This window comes from Astatotilapia calliptera, chromosome 15, assembly GCF_964374335.1.
Source record: "Astatotilapia calliptera chromosome 15, fAstCal68.1, whole genome shotgun sequence".
NCBI classification, from domain to species: Eukaryota; Metazoa; Chordata; class Actinopteri; order Cichliformes; family Cichlidae; genus Astatotilapia; species Astatotilapia calliptera.
The window spans coordinates 2,433,879-2,461,050 of NC_137436.1; the positions used below are offsets into that span (position 1 = coordinate 2,433,879).

At 41.7% G+C, this 27,172-nt stretch overlaps 1 protein-coding gene across 8 annotated transcripts in view; it reads left to right on the plus strand.

The window, feature by feature from the left end:
* Positions 1–23,724, plus strand: part of cep128 (centrosomal protein 128) — a 78,934-nt gene extending 55,210 nt beyond the window's left edge. For 6 of the 8 annotated variants that reach the window (XM_080289974.1, XM_026142366.2, XM_026142361.2 and 3 more), the window contains 8 exons: positions 6,523–6,582; positions 8,523–8,715; positions 14,203–14,252; positions 15,697–15,720; positions 17,925–18,002; positions 19,572–19,685; positions 21,709–21,817; positions 22,509–23,724. In XM_080289974.1, coding sequence (XP_080146100.1) covers positions 6,523–6,582; positions 8,523–8,715; positions 14,203–14,252; positions 15,697–15,720; positions 17,925–18,002; positions 19,572–19,685; positions 21,709–21,817; positions 22,509–22,582 — 702 coding nt within the window. In that variant the 3' untranslated portion in view covers positions 22,583–23,724. Of the gene's footprint in view, positions 1–6,522; positions 6,583–8,522; positions 8,716–14,202; positions 14,253–14,351; positions 14,460–15,696; positions 15,721–17,924; positions 18,003–19,571; positions 19,686–21,708; positions 21,818–22,508 lie in introns of those variants that run through there. The other 2 variants (XM_080289973.1, XM_026142367.2) reach the window with 2 other exon arrangements.
* Positions 23,725–27,172: the final 3,448 nt, after the last annotated feature.

Sequence of the window (27,172 nt, forward strand, 5' to 3'; positions counted from 1 at the left end):
AACTTAAACAGTCTCTTGTTAGGTTTGCCTCTCTTGTCGGTTCATGCTGGACAGTGTGTGGCAAGAGTAGGTCTCTACAGGCTGGAGTGTTAGTGACAGCAGCAGTCTTGTTTTGTCCCACTGTTTGCTCAGTTGTTGTTAACTGTCAGAATAATAACATTGACTTGTGCTGAAGAGACCTGTTCTTGTATTGTGATTTTGCATAAGGCTGTGTCTTCTGTTTATTTGCCAGTGGCAAGAATAACAACTATTTTGAGAACCTTGGAAAGTATTTTACAGTTGGTTACAAGTTTTACCTGATAAGCTTGTGTGTGTGTGTGTGTTGTTGTGCTTATATAAATGTTGCATGTGTGTGTTACCAGAGACAGAAAGTCCAAAGGAAATACTCGTTATGACTCATCTGTTCTATGTCCAAAAATCCATGATGAACAGACACACATGAAAAAAAAACATGAAAATCAAGCTCAGACTTTCTTTAACGTCACAGAAAGTGCAAAAGATCAAGTTTGCATGTCTTTCATGTTTTTCTACAATGTCCCATCTATTTCAGATGGAAACGTTTCTAAAGCAAATATTTAGCGTAACGTCTGTGACAGGTCAGGTTGACAAGGCTCATTAATAACAACTACGACTGTAGTCTGACAAAGTAAAGGAGCTGAGAAGAGGTTCTGCACAGTGAGACAGGAAATGAAAATGGGGAGAAAAATAGTAGTAGTGAGTGTTGTGGCTCATTGTGTAAATGTGAGCATCTTTGAATGAAGTCTTGAGGAAAATGAATATAAAAGTGAACTGTGTCATTGCCTTTTAACAGACTGAAGCATCCACGTTCCATACCCCATATCTTATTTGATCTATTTATTTATCACCCACCTGTACATAACCATGCACTTATAAATCTGCTTATTAGACTGTAAAGCCTCCACACTACCTACTGAGTGTATTCTTTAACCCCCCCACCCCACCCCCACCACCCACTTCGCTTAAAGCTAGTTTTCCTCTGCTGCTCCAGGCTAATGAACCCTGGCTGCTCTTATCTGCTCTTATAGATTTCTCCAGCTGGTCCTGCAGTGCTGCAGTCAAACATGCGAGCCAACACCTTTCCTCCTCTGTAATCCATGATGCCGAAAGAAGTCAACTTATAGCGATCGGGCTAATGGGGGGATCATTAACGGTTAAAGGGTGGATTAAGTTTCAGCTACCTTATGATACCCTCCTTCCTTCCTTGATTTTAAAAGCACTAAGAAGCAGGAAGTTTGAATGTGGTGTAAAGATATTTAAAGTCCAAGAAAAAACAAACTTTGCTGAATACAACTTTAATTGTAAGACGAGTCAGGTGATATTTTTATGCCAAAATGACTCATATATGGCTTTTCTACTGTATTTGAGCACTGAAAGCAGCTTTATGCAAAATGTCTCATTCACCTCTTCATGGTGCTTTGGACACATTAATCAACTAACAAGAATTTAGTGGACAGGTTACGGTTACGGTCAGTGTGACGGAGTGACCCGTCTCAAGGCAGAGTCCGCTGAGTATGGCACCGCCATCATTAGATCGCCACCATTAGTTCGATTTGGCACCCGGGGCGGCGTATCTTTCTGACGACCGAGTAGAGGAATAAAAGGGGTGAGGAGCAAGTTGTGAGCCGCATCGGGGGTGGCTAGATTTTGGTTCCCACTTACTTGTTAAGGGCGTCGGTCGGGGAGACGTGCGGGGGATCGCCAATCGTGCAGGGTGACGCAAGCCGATGGTATGGGGGTGTGGGGTTTAAATAATGAGTTCACGTGTGTCTGGACCGTCATGAGAATGGCCTCATTACGTGGGCCGTTAATGGGTATATGAAGTCGGGTAGACTGCCGGGAAATAGTTGAGAGCCTGTATCAATGTATATGTTTTGTGAGTGTATAATGAAAAAGAAATTCTGGGGGAGGGAGACGGGGATTAAAGTTAGAATAAAGAATTGGTGGTGACGCCAAGGGGGAGGGGTTACGGGATATAAGAGACGGCGAGCCGGATATGAAGGGGGGTGTGTGTTGTAACATACAGGCTGTGTAGCGTGGCTCTCAGTTTTATGTCTTTGCAACCATCTTTTTATGCACTGGGGAGGCCGTTTCAAATAAAGTATCCACACTAATACCTTACCGACTACGCCTGTGTTTGTCCGGGAGAGGTCTGGAAGGGGACCCCGTGACAGTCAGTGAGACCTCACACGTTAACAGGTTGTAGCCAAAAGGTTTAAGGGCTGCGAGAGTTGAGGCTCGGGTGTGAAATTCATGGTATTCAACGGTTTTATCGGTTTTTATCGTTATTTTTTAACCGTTTTTATCGTTAACTTGGTTTCCCTGGGTCTTTTCCCGTGTGTTATGAATAAATCTTCTCTTTTTTGGTACCGGTACTAGTTTTATTCTGTTGTGTTTATCCGCGACACCTTAAAGGCCGGTCCATGAAAATATTGTCGGTTCGTAGCGCAAAAACTGTTGGGGGGCCGCTGAAGTAACAGACAAATATAATATTTCAGTTTCACTCACCAGGACTGCAGGAAAGAATTCCTTGGATGACACGTCATGTTTGTTGTTAGATAATTCCATTAAAACCAATTGAAAAAGGCACCAGCACCACCAACATGCCTGAGAGCTCCAGTTCAGCGACTTGAACTGTTTGAGGTGACAGATGATGGCAAACATGTGGCACGCCTGTCAAAGTCAAGCCAGTAACTGAGACCTGAGCTGGTATCCTTGTGACCTGTGTGCATAAAGGCCCCGTCTGTAAACATGTCTCTGATTGCTAGTTGGACGTCTGTGGGATTGTCTCTGTGGCCACCAGAACTGCGTCTTTTTGGCACTTCCACATAGGCATCATTTTTTCTTCTTCTCTTTAGTCTCATAATTTACCACAGCATGGCAACACAGTCATTTTGGTTCTTTTCCTTAAACGCTAACCTTGTGAGTCATCTCCTTTTATAATAAACCCCTGTGTGTCTTGTCTTTCAATTGTGGTTTATTTTATGCTCCCACTCTTCTGTTTTGGGCTGAGCTGCATCAAAGATCTGTGTTTAAATCCAACTCGAGACATCTGTCGTTATTTTTTTCTCTCCCTTCCATCTTCTCTCCTCGTCTTTTCATAAACTGTTTAATGAAGAGTAATGCTGGTAATCTCTATGAAAACATCTCTCTGTGTCCTCTCCATTTGCTGTTGGTCTTAACGTCTCTGTCTTTTTGCTTCTCGAAATTCTTCCCAGCTTTTCCGTCGTCACAGTGGGAGGCGCAGCAAACACACTGTAACCAAAGAAGAAAAACAGCCACACATTTATTCGCGTTGTGAGAGAGATGTAAACCGGGTAGTCACACATTTAAATTAGCGGTGGCAGATGCTTGGAATCCGCTGCTGTGCTGCTGTGAGGAATAGTGGTGTTTCTTTCACTTCAGGCCTTTCACAGCACTTTCAACTCCCAGCCTACTTGTTCAGTTTTTCAACAGTTTCACCTCCTTTTTGTCTGCTACTCTGCCGTGTGGCCTTTGATGTTTTTGAAAAAAGTAAAGAGAGCGTGAGCGAGAAGCGCAGAGGCATGTTTTATCCTCCCACACAGTCACATGCTCTGGTGTATGGCTGTACGCTCCCTGAGACGGGGACCTCTGCACAGCGGTGCTCTGTTGCTGTACTTTGAGCTGCCGTGGCAACAACTTGGGAGATGCGTTTTTGTTTGTATCTGGTTTTGAGTGGCAGCTTGAAAACGCTGCCTGACACCTGCGCGGTGACGACGTTGCTCGCCAAGGCGCAGGACAGAAAGGGTCCAAAAACTCCTGCTGTGTGTTTTCCATGTCTGTTGATCATGTGTAAACACCTTGCCACAAGGGTGTACTTGAAAAAGGGTTCTGCTTTTGTCTACTTTGTTCATTGCTGTGTGTGAGTTCGTCCATGTGAATTCATGTTTGTTATATCTGCTGGCTTTCTTTTTTTTCCTCGGTAGGTGGCAGGAGGGGGTATGGTTTCACGTTGTTAGCAGGGTGGGTGGGTAAGTCTCTATAAACACGCTCAAAAAGCTATTTGAAAAGGTTTGTCAAGGAGAGTGGGGTGGGGTTTTGTTTTGTTTTTTGGCTTTTTTTGTTTTTACCTTTATAAAATCCATTGGAGTGTGTTATCACTCTACCAGTCATGAAACGTCTAAAGAAATGTTTTTGTGCCATCAGAAGGCACAGGACGGCTTTTCTGTTTTGGATGAAGGGAAAACCCCAGTTTTCCAAAACGTGGTACTGCAGCTTTCACGGCCATTGGAGCCTAAAAAGCTTGTGATCATAATCTAAAACTATAGTTCCTGTTTTAAATGAATGGGCACTTATTGACAGAATGCATTTCCCTATTTTCACTGTCTGTGTGTGTGTGGGGGGCTGTTAGTAATTAATATGGTCATCTCAAGCACCGGCTCGGGCTATAAGCACAGAAGCCCCACCCCCTTGCTGTGAGACCCTCTGTTTGTATGGGCCAGCCAATCAGAGGAAGGAGAGGACAGCCATTTTTTTTCCGGGGAAACAAACAACAAACACTCTGGGAGGCAGCTCATTCTATAGACAGTGCTTATTTTTAAGGGAATATTATTGTATTATGTGTATATTCATTTTGTTTTCTTCTGTTTTTAAAATGCTTTTACTACTAAGAAGTCTGTGAGTCTGCAGTAATAAAGGTAGCAATGGCAGCTGTTGAGAAATGATGACTCAAACATTATGTAGGAGTAAAAGGTATTTCAACATGATTAACTTTAACTTGTTCTAATATCATCCTATAGTATATTTGGCTACAAAGTTTTATTAGGATTCATTCAAAACGTTTTGAGCGATTGTGTTTATAAACAGATGACGTGCACACAAATGCTGCCAGAAACATCCTTAGCAGAGGTAAAAATGCATGTAAAGTTACTCTTAGTGCAGGCTAAAGGCTGCAGCTGGTGCAGGGATTTTAATACAGTTTTGTGAATGATTGTCTTAGGATGAATTGTGGAATGTACAGACTTTGAAATGTAGAAATTAAAAATAACAGTTGTTTTGTTTTATTAGTTTTTGTTTTTTGTTGCTATTTGTTTCCAAGGAAACAAAGGAATTGTAATTCCTTAAAAACAACAACAACTTAACACTATCTGTGAAGAAAGTAGCAGCAGCGCAATATTGATGAAACACAAGTGATAAATGTTGGCCGATACTGATGTCGAGCTGGTAATACCTTAATGGACTGTGTTAGCCTCAGTGAGCTCTTCATCTATTTGGCTTTTTTTAAGCTTTACTTTGATGACTTTTATAACCTGCAGCATCGGACTCTGTTTTATGTTGTATTTAATGCTAAATAGCAAAGGATGAAAGGCTAACCAAAGATGTCGAACACTGTAAACATGCTGCAGTGTTTATAACCGTACTAGAATACTGATGTTATCTTTTATCTTCAAGCACCACTGTGCTTAAGTACTAACCTTGTTTTTGCTCCCGATTAACCATCAGCAGAGACAGGAGAGACAAATCCCCCATTAACAGCCAAATAAGAAAAAGCAAAGTTGAATTTGGCGTGAACCTAAAGCGGCCACGAGGTTAAGAATTGTGTCACATGACCACATCATCTTTTGGTTCTCTGTCATGAGTGTGTTATTCTTCCTTTATGCGAGCTTACTCTCCATGCTAACAACACCAGTAGCTAACAAAAAAAAAAGGGGGGGGGGGGGGGGTTATGCATTGTGAAACATATCGCTGTGTTTGAAATGCAACCCCAGTGGCTATTAAAGACATATCGATCATATTCTATACATAGAAATGCAGAAACTTAAATGTGGCTCAGCACAGCCAAATCTAATTAGCATGCACATGAATTCACCACCTCATGTGTAACAAAGAGATAAAGAAGCATGAGAGGGATTATTAATCTTTGCTGACAACTCCACATGTGCAGCTGGCACATTTCAGCAGCTGCATAGCACTTGGCAGAGGTGTGCTCTCAACTGAGTGTCGTCTAGTTATGTGACTGCGTTTATCTGTGTCTATCTTTTTGCCTTAAGAGTGTGTGTGTGTGTGTGTGTGTGTGTGTGTGTGTGTGTGTGTGTGTGTGTGTGTGTGTGTGTGTGTGTGTCAGCAGTCATTAGGACTTGGCAGGCAGTCAGTTTGTATTGCTGATGCTGACAAGCTTGTCTGGGAAAGATTGGAACATACTCCCTGAGCTCGTTTTTATGACACGCACTAACTGTGTGTGTGTGTGTGTGTGTGTGTGTGTGTGTGTGTGTGTGTGTGTGTGTGTGTGTGTGTGTGTTGTGTCATAGCTGTTTAACATGCGCACGCCAATTTAAGTTGGCAGAGGCCCCTCTTCACTAAAGTTAAGAGTTTTGACAGGAGGCTGTTCGATCTGGTTCCTGTCCTCTTGTTTGTCCATCTGCATTTCGATTCACTTGCTGTCTATCCAACTTAACTTCGCCTTGTCCTACAGCATATACACGTAACAGCAACAGGAAAGTTTGCTTTTGTATTTATTTGCTTGTTTTTGTAATTTTCTAACAGGCAATTTCTCAGAGACCTGAACTGGTGAAGGACTCGCACCGCTGGCTGGCTGAGACTAAGGTTTGATTCAGCTTTTGTCCCTGGAGAGAACCATTCTTACACACACAAATAATACAGTCAAGACATAGTGAAGATTTTTGTTTTAACAAGGGATTATATACAATATTAACATAAGGGTTTGCCAGAGTTGGCTTAAAACTAATTTGCATCTGCAGTTCTTTGCCAGGTTACATGGCGAAGATCATAAACGTAAATTACAAAACAAACAAAGCGTCCGCACACCTATGAGAAAATAGACATCAGTGTTCATATTCTGTGAGTTTTTAAAGCTGGTGATAGAGCTGCAGTTCTTAATGAAAAAGAAAGCAGAGGGATGAAAACGTGCAGCGCAGTCTTAAGTTGAAGATAACCTTGTAGATTTGACAGATTCTGCTGTGCGAAAGTTTAAAAAATGAGGCGGTGGAGGAGCTGCCAGACCGTTTAAGATCTTTAATACCAAACACATCTCGGAAAATGATTTCATATTTTTCAGACTCATTAAATGACGTCTCGCCAGACTTTTTTGTCCAGTTTTTTTAAGGGTTTTTTTTATAAAGAGACTCCTGTGCTTTAGTGACTGTTTCCTCAGTTTGTCCCCAACATGCTAAACAACATGAAATATGGGCAAGATGGAAAGTGTGAGCAGCATGCAGTCAGAGGCAGCCTCTAGTTATCTGGCTTTACCTCATTTGACAGAAACGTGTGCATTTTCTTAATAAGTTGCTAAGAGTTCTGAACAACAATGGTTGAGTAGTTAAAACCTCAATTACCAAAACTGCACGAAGTCTTTCATGTCTGGATAAAACTGCTTTAAGCGATGCCAAAAATGTCTTCATGCCAGGAAAGCCCTCCACCATAGATGTGGAGATATATTTGTGCAAACATTTACTGTGGTAAAAACTTCTCAGAAAACTATGACGCTTCATTGTTGAACTATTTTGCTGTGCACCAATGTGTGCTTAGAGTTTGTAATAAATGTCAGTGTCATTCGAATGTCAATGAAAGTCAGATAAGAGTTGAGATTTACCAGGTTCCCCAACGATAGCTGTAAATTAAACTTCTCACAGACGTGCAGCCATATCTTGTTATCATCGGTGCTTTTATATCAGTTATCAGTTTCCATGATGTTCTCGCGGGGCTCATGCGACAGAGGAGATGCTCGCTGTCGTCCTCTGCCCTTTTAGCTGCCACCTGCCTTTCTCCGAGACAAATCAATCCCTGTTTATTGTTGTAAACTTTCAAAAGAAATGTGTAATTAAAGCTGTGGCTGTGATGCATGATACCGTGTTAAAATGTGTTTGCACAATTTGTAGTGTTTATCACTGTAATGTATCTCCTGTCAGAAATTCTCTCAGAGTAATGTGCATTTACAAGAGTAAAACGCTGGAGAACAAGGGAGGTAATTAGCTCCCTTGTTAAGAGTTTTTATGGTAGTATAATGTAGGTATGATTTACAGGCTTACAGTGCACAGTTGGAATAACAATTGAACCAGTCATTTGGCTCTGCTGTGGAAGCCTGTTGTAGGAAACAGTAAATTTACACTGCTGTGCTCATTTTGTGTGGTTTGGTTTTTTTTCTGACGTGACTTTACAACCTGGGTCTGGATTCAGCTAAAAGACAAAAATGAAAAAATAATAATGTTGAGATTTGAGCTGTAAACTGCCAGCTTAGACAGGAAAACGCCTTTGAAAGTAATGAAAAATTAAGTTGAAATGATTTGGCTGCACAGGGAAAATAAGGATCAGGAAGTTTTGTCCTCTTAATTAAACTCCTGCTCAGTGTCCTTTGCATTGATTGGCGTGCAGGATTCTATGTTAGAAAACCCAGAAAATCCCTTGTCATGTTCCAACTTGTGTATTAAATGTAGTGTGTCATGGTGGGGCCTGAGGCTGGCTGGCCTGATCCCCTCCACAGTTTTCAGACTAACTACAACAATGTTTGTATTTATTAAACCAACCAGACCAAGCTGCGCTGGCTGTGTGAGGAGGTGCGTGAGCGCGACACTAGAGAACAGCGCCTGAGGAGGCAACATCAGCAGACCAAGGATCAGTTGAAGGCCCTCAGGCAAAGCCGCGACTCAGAGCAGAGAGCTCTCCTGCAGCGCCTGGACCAACAGGAGAAGCTGATGCACTCTCTCAGCACTGAAAAGAAAGGTAGAATCTAATTGGAGAAACGCCTTCATGTTGATTTCACTCACACTCGGGATGCCCCTGCACAGCATCAGGCGACACAAATCACAGTCATTCTGCCTGTAAAGGCAGCTAGCAGCTGTTAGAGTGCACAGGATGAGAAGTCCTTTAGTTCTCCATGCTCTCAGCATTCACGAGGGTGAGAAGTTGTACTTATCACAGCCAGCTCTCCATGAAAGTCTCCTCTCTCTCTAATGGTTCCTTTTGATTAACACAGCTGTCAGACTCCAATCTCCCGTTTTCATCCTCTCACATTTACATGTAATCACACCATCATTAAGAAAGTCATTCAGTGCAGGCGTGTGACAGAAGTGTTTTTGTTGCTCACTGTTTGTTGTGTTTTGCTGTAATGGATGCTGGTGAAAATGACTGTGTGTGTGCCTGAATCATTGTTTTTTGTTTGTTACGATGGGTCTGACTGTTTGTAGTTGCAGATGTTTGAGAAAGAATCTTAATGGTTTGTGAACTTTGAGCCTCGCGTGGAAAGATGACTTGTTTTTCCCAATGTGAGCCCCATTTTTGACTGAATTTCTCTTAATGAGCTGTAACTGGCAGAGGAAGAGAAGCTTGTTTTCAGCGCTTCGTCTGAACAATACGGGGAAATGAACCTAATTTGTGTTCCATTACCAGAGATCTAAAAGACACAGGGGGACTGGAGACAGCTGGATAGCTGGCTATGGTCAAGGAGATGGAAACAGAGCTAGCTATCTGTTTACATTTTTCTTTTCTTTCGAGTAAAGTGATTGGACAATTCAGTTAATGATACACGCGCAAGATCATTTCGATCACCTTTGGAATCAGCTCCTCCCGTCTCTGGATCAGCAGTTTGAGTCTGCACTGCAGGCAGGAGCAGTGATGTGGTCTCTTTAGTAGTTAGAGCTAAGAGTAATCTTTTGTCACAGCAGCAGTATCTGAGTATTGAAGGTGTGGATTTTATAACCTCTGCTATAAACTCTTCTTCTCAGTAACGGCTGTAATTACATGGTGCATTTTGCAACTATATCCTCAACCATGCATTATGGTAAATACTAATTAATGAATATTCTCAAAGGGGGAGCTGTATTCTCGTGAGCTCTGAGAGCTGCTTGTTTTTATCTCAACACATTAGCCATTATTGCCAGCACTCAGCGGAGACATTGTGTGGTGTACAGGATTTGTGTCAGATTGCGGTTGCGGTTTGTGTATTTTTCCTAAGACCTTTCATCACTTGTGCAGTGCTCCCTGTTGGCCCTTTCCCTTAAAAACAGGTCTGCAGTGTATGTGTGGAAACAGCTGTTCTAGTATTACAGCTCCTCCTGCAGCTGCGACGGGCTGGACGTGTCGGTCAGCGGAGACACTGAGCTGTGAAAACGTAGCGTCTGTCACAGTTACATGTTTCAGATCATCAAACCAGTTTTTAGATTAGTAAAGAGAAGTCGAGTAAATACAATGATTTTGACCGCATGGCATTAAAAACTGTGTAATTCTGTTAAATTAAAACCACAGAATCTCATATTTCATGGCTTTTCCTAAAATGGGCTTATTGGTAAAGTACTGAAATTTGGGGTGTGTGGGGGTAAAAAAAATATGAACTTAGAACAACCAAAGACGCTGCTGTGAAATTACCAATTACCTAACATTAGGGCTGCTCAATTAATCGAATTTTAATCACGATTACGATCTGGGCTTTCAACGATCATTAAAAATGACTGAGCCGATTATTAGCCCCTCCCTAATTTATCCGCGACACCTTAAAGGCCGGTCCGTGAAAATATTGTCGGGCATAAACCGTCCGTGGCGCAAAAAAGGTTGGAGACCGCTGATTAAGAGGACCCGAGGGAAGCTCGGAAAGCTAAGCAGAAGTTATTTGGAGAGTGACTGCCGTTGGTTGAAAAGAGAGTTTAAAAAACAAACTTCAGTGGTGTTGCACACTATTTTATATTATTTTTTAAAGTCATTGTTAACCCTTTAAAGCCGGTCAGAGCAGCACGCTCCGTTTTGCGTAACTATTTTTAAATCCCTGTAGAACCTGAACCGTGTAAGCTAGCGCAATAATTTGTTTTGCATATGAAACCGGAGGAGTTGTACTTACATCTGATGCCATCAGCTTGTCCTCGGTCTCGGTTTCCTTCCACATATAGCTTTGCAAAAACTGCATAAAAAGCTCTTGCAGGAACAAAAACATAATACTCCAGAAACAGGCTTTGCCGTTCCTATCAGCTGTTCGTAACACTTCCCACAGTGAAATGATGCACCTGCTGTTTTCTTTGCAAATTTGCATCATAGGATTGTTTTTTGTTTTTCCTGCAGTATATAAAAATTGCTGTATCTCCAAAATAAAACTATGAAGACACTCAAAATAAATTTCCTGTTGTTGTAAACTTTTTTTTGCAACTTTATTGTATTTAAAGTTTTGAGGGATAAACCTCTTAAATTTCTCCAAGTAGAAATATATGTAAACAAAACAAAAGCGATTTTCAATTTTTTTTGTAGTTTATTGCACTTTTTTGCAATTTATGTAATTACTATGGACTTAATGCATACATATTATTAAAATATGGGCTATAACAGTTGCATAGCAAATTGAAATGCTCCCACAAATGGCACTACAGCATGTAAAAAAATAATATAAGCTCTGGTGGACTTGGTTCTATAGTAGGTCTTAAAGGGTTAAATAAATATCGTCAAATAATCGTGATCTCAATTTCAGTGAAAATAATCGTGATTATCATTTTTGCCATAATCGAGCAGCCCTACCTAACATCACAATGGTTTACACACATTTTTTAAACTTTAAGGCTTCCAAAATTATCTGGATGTGATTCATAAATATGTAACTACAGTGGCTAAATATAAATAAAATAAATAAATCCAGATCAGAGCAGCTGATCGAGGTGACGAGGTCGCGGGGTGTGGTCGCAGGTTTGGTGATCAGAGGCAGACGTGAACTAGATGATAAACTTTGACTCTTCTACTTTTACAGTACCGTATTTCCCGGACTACAGAGCGCACCTGAATATTAGCCGCACAAGCTAAAATCAGGGGAAAATCCTGTTTTGTACATACATTAGCCGCACCTGACCAAAAGCCGCAGGTGTTTCAATGTTGACTTATCATATGTAAGAGAATATGCACAAATCGAATTGTCAGGAAAGAGATGGCTGTTTGGAGACACACCCCTTTTATTAATATTTTGAAAATCAAGTTATGGGTACATATTTGCACATGTAGTACATAACAGTAACCTACAGCACACCAGAAAAATAGATTCGGACTACCTTTTAGGCTCAGGTGCAGTGACACAGCTTTAACAAGAAGAAAAGTCAGTCACTCACCATCATCTTTCTCTTCTTCCTGCCACTAAAACCACCAAAGTCCTCTTCTCCAGTGTCGGAAACGAACAGGCTCAGGGTGGCTTCGTCATCCACTCTCAGCTTCTTTCCTTCGTTGTCACTTTCAAAACCAAAGATAATCCTCATTGTCATTGTCAGTGTCGGAGTCGAACACCCTCTGAAGGGCCGTGGCGGTGTCCTCCTCTTCATCATGCAGCAGTCCAGCCCTTCGAAATCCGTTGGTGATCGTGGATGTTTGCGCACTTTTCCACGCTGTCAGAATCCACCGGTGGAGTTGGGCATAACTTGCTTTTCGCAAGTTTATCGCCGCTCATCATCCAGCTGAACGTGTAGCGCTACTTTGAAGTTTGTTTTTCGCGCTACTTGTACGGCACTATGTTGCCTGGCGGATGGACATGTGACCAACATACCACTCTTGAACCCCGATCCTTCCGCCAGGCAACGTAGTGCCGTACAACAGCGGAACAAACAAAACAAATCGTCTTACGATATGACAAAAATCATGGACAATCTATAGAAAAGCCGCACCTGACTAAAAGCCGCAGGGTTCAAAGCTTGTGCAAAAAGTAGCGGCTTATAGCCCGACAATTACGGTAATTAATAAAAAATGTTTCTTACATTTTTGTGGGTAACTGTGAGGTCAGATTTAAAAAGGAGGCAATCAGCTGTTCAGTCGTTGTCACAGTGTTTATTGTAGCTCAGCTACAAAACGTGTAGCTGCGCTACATCCAGAATAAACTTAACTCTTCATAATGTTCTTTCTCTGTAATACTTCAATTATTTGCTAGTTATTCTGTATACTTATTATCACTTATTAGTTAATTGTTTTGCCCTGTTTAACTTTACAATCTGTAATGAAATTATCAAAATCATTTATAAAACTAATGAAAACCCTCAAAATGTTATTTTAATACTCGTTTTGTTGAATCTTAAATTTAATTTCAATCTTAAATTTCAATAATTAGAAGGAAATTAGTAACTGAACTTCTTCAAGAAATGATTTATTTGCCATTAGTGCTGTGGTAGGATGGAGTCAAAATTAGCCCTCCTGGTGCTTCTTATGAGTTAGGGTATAATGGCAGTTCTAGTGTCAGGGGAAGCTATTCAGACCAAGCTGGATCTGTGTGAAAATGTAATCGCCCCATAAACCTAATAACTGGTTAACTCGCGATAAGTGGCAATGAGTCTTTGAGATCACTGTGGAGGAATTTAGTCCGCTCTCCTTAGCAGAATAGTTTGAATTCAGCCACATTGGAGGGTTTCCCAGAATGAACGGCATCCCCATCAGAATGAAGTCCAGACTTTGACTAGTGTGCTCCACTTGTGGATTATTGTCCTGCTGAATAATCCAATCAATCTTTAGGGCATTAAAACTACCTGGATTTTCTGGTGGTGAGCAGAATTCATGCTTCCATCGATTACAGCAAATCATCCAGGTCCTGAAGCTGCAAAGCAGCCCCAGAGCATCACACTACCACCACCATGTTTCACTGTTGCTATGATGTTCTATGCTACTTACACTTATGCTACATACCTTTTAGAAAATACAGCTTTTGTTTTGTCAGTCTTCAGAATCAAGATGAGCGACATAAGCAGTTTGTCCCTCATTTACCTGTCGGGGTAAAAATAATCCATCAGCACTGCACAGCACCGAGCTGTGTTTGGATTAGGGTTCATCACATGGCCAGAATGTAATCAGTATAAAACAAATCATCTTTTCTTGTGTTCTTGGAGGTTAAATGTCAGGAAATCACTTCTCCATTTAAAAAAGAAATGATATTTTTTATTATTAACTAAAACCCCAAGCAGGCTTGTGTTTGAAACAACAGTCAAAAGGCAAAATATAGTAAGTGAGCAGCTCGTGAATGACAACAGCATCCTGTTACACTTAAACTGCAAAATGATGCAATTAGTAATAGTTGTTTCATCAAGAAGCTGTATTGGTTTCAGATATTAAAAACATCCAGCACCTGCACAGGTGGACCAGGCATCACAATAGAAGCTAGTATTATTTGGCCTGGCCTTACACAGCTCATATGGACCACAGATATTACTGTGACATCTGACAACTCGCTCCATCAACTGCACCATCTCTTCTTACACACTGATGTCATTCCAGAGCTGCTGGAGAGAAGTCGCAAGAAAGAGGACGAAATGAGAAGCCTTCAGGTTAGTGTAAAATATATATAATATGGTTAGTTTGTGTTTAAGTTGGCAAAGTGCTGTGCAGAAGTCTTGAGCCACCCATCATTTCTCTTAACTTTACAGGGAAAATGTGGAATAGGTGCAGAGACCCATTGGAACATATGCAAACATACATGGAAATGCAGCAATAAGACAAACCGAGTTTGTACGATTCTACATGCTTGAAAGTCGGTCAGTATTTTGGTGTGACCATCTTTATTCTTCAGCACAGCCTGAACTCGCTTATCATTTATTTAAGTCGTCTTCAGGAACACAGTGTTTTGCTATTACGATATGCTTTTACTGAATAGGCAGTGTGTCTGGGGATCATTGTCATGCTGGAAAATGAAGCCATTACAAACTATTGCTTAAGAAGTCTTAATTAAAAATAGATAAAAACAATTTTAAAATAAAGTATGGCTCCTTGGAAGCTAAATATAAAGAAATTAATTGGAGACTCAAGATTTTTGCACAGTGCTGTATGTCTGGGTTTTGGTCATCTGAGCTCTCTGAGGGTGTGTTACAAACATTACTTCACAGCTGTAGGCCTGACAGACTCCTTGCTGCCGAGCTTGGACAAGAAGCTAATTACTGCGGACAAGATGGCTCGGAGTTTAAAAGCCACTCGAGGCCTTGTTTCTGTCTTTCAATACTGCAGCAGCTACACTTGGCAGGACACCAACCCACCTAGTCTCAAGTGGACTGGTCCTTTATTCACTATTAAACAGCAAGAAACACATGCACACACACAGGCAGCGAACCGTCTGAGAAGAGACCGTCTAGCTCTGTGTGACTGTGCACGGAGTCTGCGGGCTCATCTGTGGCTGCATAATGGCACCTGCCAGAGCTTGTGCACTGTTTTAGACACCACCGAGCTTTTAATTATGAAGGATGAGGAGACAGAGATGTAAAAAGAAAAGACGGTGTGAAGGACGTAGAGTTTAAAAAAAAGAAGTTGGGGGTGGGCTGAGGCGGAAAAAAGTCCCCCTGTTAGAAACCATCAACACATTACAGGCACAGGGGGAGAAGCAGTCGGTTGGAGGGAAGAGCAGGTGTGCGTTTGAGTGGCAGATAAGAGGCATAGCATCACTTATGCATCGTTAGAGAGGGAACATCAGTCAGGAGCTGGATGAGCGGCGAGAGCGGTTTGTCTTTGTGCGAGTGTGTCGGTGTGTGTGATAAGAAGTCTGTTGTGTGCTACAGACTCTCCCTAGCCCCTGCATTTCATTCCCTTGTTACCCGTTTGTTGGAGCACACTATTTCTCTCTTTTGTCAATTTGTTCCTCCTACACACGCTAACACAAACACGTGGTTTCTCTCTGCTCAGCCACCATTTTGAGCCGTTCCCCGGACTCACTGTCTGCATTTATATGCATTTAAAGACCAGTGCTACAGTTCAGTAATGTTACTGTGTTTGTGTTTTCTTTAGGACCGTGTTTTGGATCTGGAGCTGGTAAGATGTGATGTTTTACATCATTTTTCTGTTATTTTTATTATTATTTTTTCCCAGGTTTTCAGCTGTATTTGGCTCAGCCGTGTAGGCAGGTTCACCTAAGGCTGTGTTTGCCCAGCAGCCCATAGAGGCTAACACAGAAAATGATTTCTTTAGTCAAGGCTCAGAGCTCTGTTAATCATCATCACTCTTTCTGATGAGGTTAAGAACCAGGCTGCACTGACAATGCAGCATCGACCTCACCATCCGAACGGTTAACGTCTACCACTAACATCTCTAATAAGCTTTTACGTGTCAGCCAGAAATTAATTAGCACCACTGAAAGAGTGTATTGACCCAATCGCTTATTACTCTCTTTAAAAAAATAAATAAACGAAGCCACCCAAGCCACGCTGTCCATCCATCACTATTATGCAGCATGCTTGTCTACTTCAGGCTTCAATTAGCTGTTACAAGAAAGAAGGAAGAAATAGCCGGACCGCCAACATCATTTTTGCTTACTGCAATCACAAAGTGGCAGGACACATCGACCCATCTGTCACCAGCCTGGGAAATGGGGACCATCAAGTAAATCTTACTTGTATGTCAGCGTGCCATTCAGCGTAGCAATCAGTGTGACGCCTTGTAACAGCCAGCTCTTTTGATGCTTAAATGCTCCTTCTGAATGTGAACAAAAGGCTATTGAAGGTACAGTGAAGAGATGAATAGAAGGGCGTGCAGCTAGAGTAGTACTTAATTAAAGATGGTGCTGAGTGTGTTGTAACAAGTCCTCAATTAGCTTTTGAATTGACCAAGCAGTATGACATCATGTCTGTTTAAAGGTACAGTCAGTAACTTTTTGAGGTTCTTTTACAGGAAAAAGAAGGTTACTGTACTCATAAATATCCATAAAATTGTGTGTAATTAATCTTCTAACAAACTGATTTCATCTCAGAAACTTATAATGAATCTATTAAAAACACAGAGGGGTTGCAGTTTGTGGATGCCATCACGTTCCTCCACCATATTTGAGTACGGTGCCCAGGAAGGACGTCTCCCTTTCAACTGATGGTGTCTTAAGTTTGTAGCTGGTTACATACGCACCAAAGGCAGAGGAAACGCTGTGTGCCATGGAGGGACATTTGATTTCATACCTTCACCTTCATACTCTGAGCTCTCATATATTTTTAATGCCACTGTGCTTTTGTTTTTGTTGCCAATAAATTGTTAGAAAGCATCGTTTCATGTAGAATGGGCACAATATGGCACAGCTCAGCTCCACACGTTGTGCAGAGATTTAGGCGTCACACACTGTTCAGGATGTAGATAGATTATTGGCTTTTTTTGATGCTGTCTGCCACGTGTCGGCTCTTTTTGGGGCATATGTGGTCAAGTACAGAAAAACATCATATTTTTGCTCGTGCTTTCACCTTGAAATGTGTTGAAACTTTTATTTTGAAGTCCATTATGGATCTGGTATCTGGATCATAAATGCATTTACAAAACAACTTTGGACTGATGTGTGCACAGTCAGAATTCAGGTTAATTTTGTATGCAGTGTCTGCTACTCCACATTCAGTACTGTCATGTGGGAGGGTATAAATAATACATAAATGTGCTGCTAACAGTATCAGCCACGGACCCTTGTTGTTTAGCCAGTACATCCATTATGTGTGCAAATACAAAGGCGTCAGTCGACTCTGCAGAGCAGTTAAACCCACGAACATCCAGCTGCGCAACCTTCATCGGTGATTATCGTTTAAGATGAACCTCGACTCGGAGCGACGTCTCATTTCACTCTTATTTCATCGACTTTTCCTTCCTCGCTGTTGTTCTTTGATCTTTTTTGTTGGCTGTAAGTGGGAAGTGCTGACGAACGAGGAAAACGTGGCGAGGGAAAAGGAGAGGCAATTAATGGAATTGGGAAGTGGCCCCAATATTATTAATCATTAAATCTCCACGTGTTGTTTTGGTTTTGTAGCATGTGTGTCTACGTGTTTATGATTTTTGGGGTTCCTCGTTGTGTTATTGGATTTACTGACATCTGCGTCGGGATCACTTGGATCACTTGTAATTATGATGTTAAAAACACAGATGCTGTTTTCAGTTCTGACAGTTTTCAGTATCTTCCATTTACATTTGTTAAATATTCGTGTGTGTGTGTGTGTGTGTGTGTGTGTGTGTGTGTGTGTGTGTGTGTGTGTGTGTGTTTTCTTTTTTTTAAGAATACAAGAGTAGCCCTGGATCACTTGGAGTCTATTCCAGAAAAACAGCTTCTTATGGAGAACTTCAGAGATTTGGAGGTGGGGATCACATATAATCTAGATTACTTCTTTTATTTGACTGTTAATGAACGCGCAAAAATTAACCGAGTAACTGCACAATTAGCTCTGAGTCACATATAAGAGGATTAAATCCTATAATTATGGATTATTAATTGCAAAACTATGGAATTAATGCTTTACTAACTTTACCACTGCACAACTGATTAGCAGGCAAACGTAATGGACAAAACACAAGAGCCAGTTAAACTTTCAATCATCGTAACATAAGGAGGATTCCCTCACTAAGCTGCTGCAGCAAGACAGTCAAAATGCCACAAAATCACATGAAAAAGTTCTGTCTGCATCTCCCTATTGTCAAACTCTAGCACTAACCTAAATGGCCTGATCATCATTTTCAATATAATGACAGATGTTTATCAGCGAAGGTCCTCTTAGTCCTTTGTCAGTCTCAAGTTCCTGACACATACAGTGAAGCATTGAAACAGCTGGAGGAGGCTCAGCACCGGGCAGATGTGACTAATTGCATCTTCCATGGTTAAAGCTCCGCATCATGAAGCAGCATGACTCAGCAGAATCATCACTGCTAAGTTTATTGTCAGAGGCCTCAAAGTATTTTATTCCTTTGCTCAGCTGTCGAAGATAAGCTTAGCTGTTGCTAATCTGTTTGCTAATGCACAAAACAAGCAAAGACCAGGACTGCCAAAGGAACCAATTGGGGCAGTGGTGATGTGATGTCCAGAACAATGTCTCAAACAAATGAAGCTAACTAAATTTTTAAGAAACACTTTAATAGTGTAAAAATAAATTAAAACCAGTACAAAGAGCAGGATCACATCCATGTGAAGCTAAAACGAGCACCAAACTGTGAGTCAGCCCAACGGAGCCGTTGGTTTCAGGTCAGACTGTGCTGAGAGCAGAGAGCAGAAAAAGACTTCAGTAAGTAAATGAAGAATTGAGCCTCAGCAGGTTGCTTCACTCAGCAGCATAACAACAGCTTAACTGCATCTGTGTGAGTGACTCAGTCTAACCTGGCAGACACACAGCCTGTTATGTCATGTTGACTCCATGCACACCAATGCCAATGTGCGTTATACTAGATTTTAGCTAAAAAATTAATGGTTAGTTTATTGATTTTGCTTATTTGGGCTTTTATTATTGATAGGGAGGTAATCTACATGTTAAATTCTTTCTGTTATTCTCATTGCTGATCAGTAGTCAGTGTAAATCTATTTGATAAGTCCAGAGCTCTAACTAAACCTCAAATAACGAAATATTTGTCTTGTTTCACAATCACGCCCACCTATGTGTAGTGCTGTCACATCCAGGTATTGTGTAGTTTGCTGAGTCCTGCAACACTTGTGTGTGAGTGTAATGGACTGCCAGGCTCCAATTTACTGTTATAGGAAGCACTCGTGAATTCAAAAGATTAGCTTGTGCACTTTGACACCACTACTATTTATTCAGTTGTTCTCTGACTAATTAACCCAAAAAGAAAAACTGTTTAAGATTGTTTAGATTCTTTTCTTTTCTGCCTGTTTAGAAATAGTCGCACAATCTGATGACACAGCTTCTGTCTTGTGTGTTCAGGACTCACAGCAGCAGAGGGAGATGGTAGAGGAGCGCCACGCCAAATACAAAGAGATCGTCTGGGACCTGCAGCACCAGCTGGATGAGTCCAAACGCAGGATCCAAGAGTACAGAGTATGTTAGACACATGGTTGCAGTACCTTGATGCCTAGCAAGAGACGATACTTTAGAACAACAACCTACACTTTTTCTATTTCAGTCACTAATTGCAGCGCTTTGTTCAAACAGCAGCTGTTTGGATAAGGATAGCCTGACTTTGAGAGTCGGTTATGAGTCTGGCTCACCCACACAGATGCCGGTGTGTGCACTGCACCTAATTTGCAGCTCGTTTGAATAAATGAATAAATTCGCACAGTGGTAACATAGCATGGATGGACAGAGCGGGACAGGCTCTGGGGGTGCCACTAATGTACCCCCCCCCCCCCAAAAGACAAAAACAAAACCCCAACTTGAATTTGCCACTCACTGTTAATTGCTACTGTCATCCTCTCTGTTATAAAGCAGCCGAGGGAGTCATCAAGACATCGTCGTTGACAGCTGATTGCCATCAGCAGTTTACAGCCTCCCCTAAACAGCCATACAGTCACTTTTTAAATGGCTTTAATCTGCCAGATTACCCCATTGGTTTGCCAAATGACTCCTGCGTTGAGTGATAAGTGGCGATTGCATTAGCTTAATAGCTGCTGCCCACTCGGGGTTTGTTTAAGGAAAAAGGATGGATGAATGTCTTTATAAGACTTCCATCTTAAACAGAGGCAGCAGTGCTTACAAACAGCTTCCACATCACGTTTAGCTGAGGCTCTCGGACTTTTCTGCTCAGATTATCTCTTTGGTCCGCCGCTGCTCTGGCCTCGTAGGACATCTGGAAAGTTAGTGATCCATATCCTGAGGATAAAAGACAACAAGCGCTCCGTGTCATACTTTAAGCAGCCGCTGCACCTTTGTGGACCTTGCAAAAGAACCACAGAATATTAAGGGATTTTTTCAAACTGCACACCAGCGTTTTTGGAGACCTGTAAACTTGCAAGTGTGGCAGCACAGGTACACAGCATTCAGCCACAATATTAAAAACACCTGCTTTCCTCCTGCCTCCTAAACAGCCTCTGACATTTGTGGTGTCTGGCACTGGGACGTTGGCAGTGGATCTTTCGGGCTGGGATGTTTTGTGGATCAGGTTTGTTCCAGTAGATGCTGGTATGCCCAAGACTCTGATTTGTATTACTCGAGCTGTTTCTGAGCAGTTTTTCTTTTTGCAAAATGATGGAGGGAAGCCCTCTGTGTGTCAGTGCCTTGAGGCGGTGCAGGTGGGGTGGTCTCTGTTGTCTGCAGGAGTGATCAAGTAGGTGGCCAGGTTTTAATGTTATGACTTTTTGGCGTATACTTACTGGAAAGACTGAGATTGCTTATGTAAATCATTTTGTCGAGCATTTTTGATATGCATACAGGTATTTTGGGGACCCAGACAGCAGCCCCTTTCCTTTAGCGTGGTGCATTTGTCTGCCTTGTTCCCTTCCGTGAGCCCAGACTCATTCAGATGGTTTATTTTAGCTATAATAAAATGGCCTGGCGTGCATAATCTAAGAATCCTGCGCAGCACACTTCACTGTCCATGTTGATCATTGCATGGCGTAAAGGAAATTTTACATTATTGTTAAATTAAGCACACTCATAATGTCTCACCAGCTTCTTGATGGATTGTCCGTTCGTTCAGTTCACCGGCTTTTTGCATCTTCACATCACGAACACTGCAGATCAGCAAACTGCCGTCTGAGGCTCAGTGATGTAAAGGGCTGAATAAAGTAATAGAAATGCATCGGCAGCACAGACCGTAGCCTCCAAAACAACCATACAGCTGATTCGACATCTTTCTAAGACAGTTTCAATAAAAACTGGAGTTTATCTCCTTCACGGAGGCTGGATTTATAGCAGGACGGCTGCATTAGATTATCTTTATCCAGCTGTATCATAACCTGACAGCAGAGTGTATGCACCGATGCCATCCTCAGGCTCACTACGACTATAAATCTCTTGAAGGTTTCTTTCTCCTTCCACCCAAAGAGCTGTTGTGTGTGTTTGGTTGTTTTTTGTAAATCTGGTGTGTAGCCTACATTCTCGTTACCATGTCCTCCTCTTCCAGCACGAGAAGTTGGATGCCACTTCCAGGAGCCTCAAACTGGCTGCTCTTTCTTCCACTATCAAAGGCTCCAGCACGTTCCTTAGCAGCTCGCTGAGATCTGACACACTGTGTGAGTACGGAGCAGCTCTGACAGCCTTTCTGTTCTATGCTTTGATGGGAGTCGTGTATTTCCTGCATCTCTGTATTGCTGATCATTTGAAAATATACAGTACGGCGGTATTTTGGAGTAAAATTATTGTCAAAGTATTCTTATTTTTCTAAATAACTGCATCCAGACTGTAGTGAAAAGGATGTTTCGGTGTTTCTGATCTGCATTCATTTCAGTATAACGCTCACCAATAACCCAAATTTCACCATGTTACATTCAGGGCACAGTCTCGCTTTCATTTAGTATGTAAACATGGCAGCCGGCGCTGAAACTTTCCATCAGTGCTCTGGAAATGAGTCTGCCTGTATCACTGCCAGTGGCTCCCAGCCAAAATCACTTGTAGCACTTTCCTAAGCCGCTTACAAATATTTGGCTCAGCGCGAGAGGAGCGTACTTTCTGTGGCTTTGTGTCCATTTTACCTCCGAGATTTATGGAGGCCAAAACATGTTCGTGGCTGTTTAACACTGGTGTTAATATACAGAGTAATTCCCACACATAGTTGCGACTTCCTCGGCTGTAGCAGGTAGTGCAAATCATATTTTATGCGCCTTGTTAGTGAGAAATGTCTTGTTCACAAATGTCACGCTGTGATTGGTTAGTAAATGAAGCAGGACTGTAACTGTGTATCCTTTCTTCTCTCCTCTGCCACAGCGCCTCTCAAACACTTGACCACTTCAGACCTGGACGACTCCAGAGTCGACGGGGCCAAACCTCTCGCAGATTAGTTCAACCTTTAGCAAACCTTTATCCATCTCTACAAACACACACACACACCGACTCTACCTGCTGGTGCTCATCCGGAGCGAAACGTAGTGAGAGGCCTTGCACTCGACGCTAATCCTCCACGACTACCTCAGCCAGGCAGTCGGCGAATGTGCTCGGGACCGAGACTGTGACGTTTTATTAAAGCAGAACTTTAAGAAACACTTTAAAACATGAGCTAAATATCTGCACGCTGTAAAGAGTTTAACTGTTATTTATAATCATGAATGTATTTCAAAGCAAAACGGTTTCACTGTTCCACGTTCTTGTCTTGTTCTAGATGTGGTTAAATGTCTGTTCTGCTCTTATCATCATGTGTTTCTGCTAAAAGACAAACTCCATAAATGAACTCGTGGTGCCTTCTGAACAATATGCAGTTTTTTAAAACTAGCGCAATGTGACAAATGTTTTTGTGTGTGCGTTTCCATCCAACTCTTGATGAATGAGAAACTCTTTCTATGTTTTGTATACTGCAGTATTTATATTTGTAAGAAAGAAGGAAATGAGCACAGTTAGATGGTTATTTTGTCATGAAATATGAAGGAAGTGTATGCACTGTGAATAAATCTGCATGGAGCTAAATGTCTAGTTTTCTATGCACACTTGATGTCCCCTTCATTTCAGACTGAAGTGTTTGCTTTGCAGCAGCTGAGAGACTCCAGCTACTCCCAGCGGTATCTTTTGCTTTCAGCTGAAATCCTTCAGAGGGACAACCTAAAGCCACACACGAGAGGAACGTCCTTTTAATTTACTGCTCGGCTGTTAAGGCAGAAATACAGTCCCCGGTGCGTGAATATTAAAAAATGTTTACATAATCTTTGTTTGGACATTCTGTGTTTGCACGGGTTGGTTGTGTACAGCATAAAACCAGATGTCACTGGATTCTGGCAGAGCAGGGAAGCTCAAACTGATGCAAAGGTCAAAGATTCCTCCGTATATAAGTAAATACATTAAATACTGTTACTTTTTTTTTCATCACTACTGATTTAATAAAAAATTGCAAATACAAAAGACATGTTTTATCGGCCTGTCACACTTCTGCCATTATCTGCCTGTATTATGTCATTTATTCCTCTCAGCCTTAATAAAACATGCTATTAACGTGTGTTTGTTTTCTGTTGCAGTGATGGCTGTAACTTTATGAGAAATGCAAAAAAAGTTTGAAATGATCAGAGTAAACATTTAACATTAATCACCTGCAACTCAACACCTCAAAGACTAAGGAACTGGTTGTGGACTTCGGAAGGTCCAGAGAAGGTCCACTGCCGGTTCAGATAGAGGGGGAGGAGGTGGAGGTGGTCAACAAGTACAAGTACCTCGGGCTGTGGGTGGACAATAAACTGGACTGGTCATGCAACACAGAGCACCTGTATAAAAAAGCCCAAAGCCGACTGTACTTCCTCAGGAGGCTGAGGTCTTTTAACATCTGCAGGAAGCTCCTGAGGATGTTTTACCAGTCGGTGGTTGCTGGAGTACTTTTCTATGCTGTGGTGTGCTGGGGGAGCAGCACAGCAAAGAAGGATCATCCAGGCTGGAGAAACTGATCAGGAAGGCTAGCTCTGTGGTCGGCATGAAGCTGGACACTGGTGACAGTGGCAGAGAAAAGGACATTAAAGAAACTGATGGACATTATGAACAATGCTGGGCATCCTCTGCACACGGCCATAAACAATCAGAAGAGTCTGTTCAGTGACAGGTTGCTTCTCCCAAAGACAAGAACTAACAGACTTAAAAACTCCTTTGTCCCACACGCCATCAGACTGTTTAACTCCTCTCTGGAGGGGAGAGGGAGGGGAGACAGGGGGACAAAGGAGGGGGGAACAACTAAGCTGTAGTGCCTCTTCACCTCACTGTACAATACCTTGTGCAATACTTTTTGTAAATAGTCAACGGTGCAATAGACTCAATACTTGAAATGTGCAATTCACTTGTATTTTTATTTTTTATTCCTATTTATTCTATTTATCCCCTTCGTATATTTTATTTATATTGTCTCTGTATTTATATATATGTGTGTGTGTGTGTGTGTGTGTGTGTGTGTATATATATATATATATATATATATATATATATATATATATATATATATATATATATATATATATATATATATATATATATATATATAACAATTCTGTAACTGTAACTTCTGTCGGTGCTGTGCTTTTTGGAAGTCGAATTTCCCAGAGGAACCCACCCGAGGGATTAATAAAGTTCTATCTTATCTTATCTTATCTTATCTTATCTTATCATACAGTGTAGTATGAATAAGACTGTGGATAAGAAGGACTTAACAGAAGACGTCAAACTTAAGAAGGAAAGCACTGTAGTCTATTGATGTACCCACTTACAAACAGCCTTTACCCTGCCTGTATATTTAGGATAAGGCAGCATGGTGATGTGGTGGTTACGCCTCACAGGAAGAAGGTCATGAGTTTGAATCTACCAGCTCGCCACGGCTTTTCTCTGTGGAGTTTGCTTGTTCCCTGTGTGGCTGTCTGAGCTCTGTCTGGGAACTCTGGCTTCTTCCAGTCCAAAGGTGTGCAGTTAGTAGGGTCAGGTTAGCTGTTGATTCCAAACTGGCCCTTGGTGTGAATGAGAGTACAACTGGTTGTTCACCTCTCTGTGTTAGCCCTGCAACAGGCTGTGCCCGGCCTCTGACCTGTGACAAAATACTGAAACTTTAAAGTAAGACACAGGTTGAGAAGAAAAAAGGAGTTCTAAACAAGGTTATTATAGTTTACTGTGTTTATATTGTAATATTGTACTAACTGAAATTAAACCGAATTAAAAACAAAAAGTCAAAATGAAATAAAAGCAACCTTTAGCTACAACCACAGTATAACAGAGTGGTGTAGCCACTGCAACGTCAGCATTGGTTTGTGAAGTGTCAAGCTGAGAACAATGAACTCATCAGTGAAGTGCAGACATGAGACCTGCAGGACTGTTTCCCCATTCACTCCTTCTTTTTGCAGGAGTCAAGAATACAGGCTTAACTTTCAGTCCTGGAAGCTGTTTCCATCTTTTATATACAGTTTGTGGCTGGAAAAATGGCATCAAGTTGATTTCTTGTTCACTGGTATCAAATGCTAAATTTTATTTATTCATTCATTTATTTTTGTTTGGTAACTCCACTTTCCCAAAACACTGAAACTCCTGAGCTTATTATACGGTGGCCCTGAGAGGCCAAACGGACTGCAACCTAATAAAACACCAGGAATAATAAAAACGCGGCAAAAACACACAAAACACAACAGAAATAGGAAAAAACACAGGGGAAGTGTTTCTGGGGAGACAATAACCCGACCAGTGTTGCGAACTCCTCAGTAAGGAAGATCGCTATTGGCTGTCCTAAAAGTCGCTAAATGACGTCATCACCTAATTTGCATAATTGGTCATGCTAATATAATTGTAACCTACGCTGTTGGAGAGAGAAATAACATCGTGGAAAAGACAAAGAGAGCAAAAAACGTCCTAAATGCATTTAGAATTTATTTAGAACTACAAATTAAATTTATTTTAGCAATTATTGTTTTTTAATGTCACAATTCCAACCCTGCTCCTTTATCCGGGCTTCGACCGGCAAAAGTGACCCGAAATAGGCACTCTGGTGGAGTTACTTTGTGTGTGTGTTTATAAGTAGTTTTAAACCTTGTGATCCACAAAACAGCATAACAGTAAAAGAAGAACTGACTGCGTTACAGTCAGTGCGGAGCGGCGGCTTCGCTCATACGCGACTCATTTGCAGTTTGGACGCATAGGTGTGAACATCTCCTGCAGCGGGGGGAGGACTGTCCTCCGCCCGTGAGCGCTTTAGCACGGGCGAGGTGCCCACGGCAGCACCGCTGCTTGTTGAGAGTAAGAGCAACACGCTCTTTCACGTCAAAAAGTCGTCATAAATAAGTCTCCAATAACACCAGAAAAAGTCGCCAGATTTGTCGCTAGTCGCTTTTTAGAAAAAAAAAGTCGCTAAATATAGCGACAAAGTCGCTAAGTTGGCAACACTGAACCCGACGGACCAGTTGCAGGAACCCAAAACTTGGTAGGCGTGTTTTATCATGATTCATATCATACTGATGGATTTTTAGGCTAATAGTTAGGCTAACACACCTCTCATCTTTCCTCACAAAACCGATAGATCCTCCACTTATTTTAAGTGTCTTCCAGCGAAATTCTTATTGTCTCCCCAGAAACACATCCCTTTTGTTTTTTCCTATTTCCCTTGTGATTTTTCCTATTTCCGTTGTGTTTTGAGTGCTTTTGCCGCGTTTTTCTGCTGGTGTTTGTTGCAGTCCGCTTGGCCTCTCAGGGACTGCGGTCAAGTGAGCCCTCACTTACGAAGTCACAGTCAAGCTAGCCGCACCGCCAGCCGCACCTAAAATGTGGTTGCACTACTCTTACGCATATTACGGCGCGGCTGGACTGTAACTGCGCGCTTCCAGCGCGGCTGCTGCTATTACGACCAAAAAGATGAGACGGGGGGGAACCAATCAAATAGGATAAATGAGTGAATGAAATAATACAACGACTATAAACTGAATGCAATCAGAGGT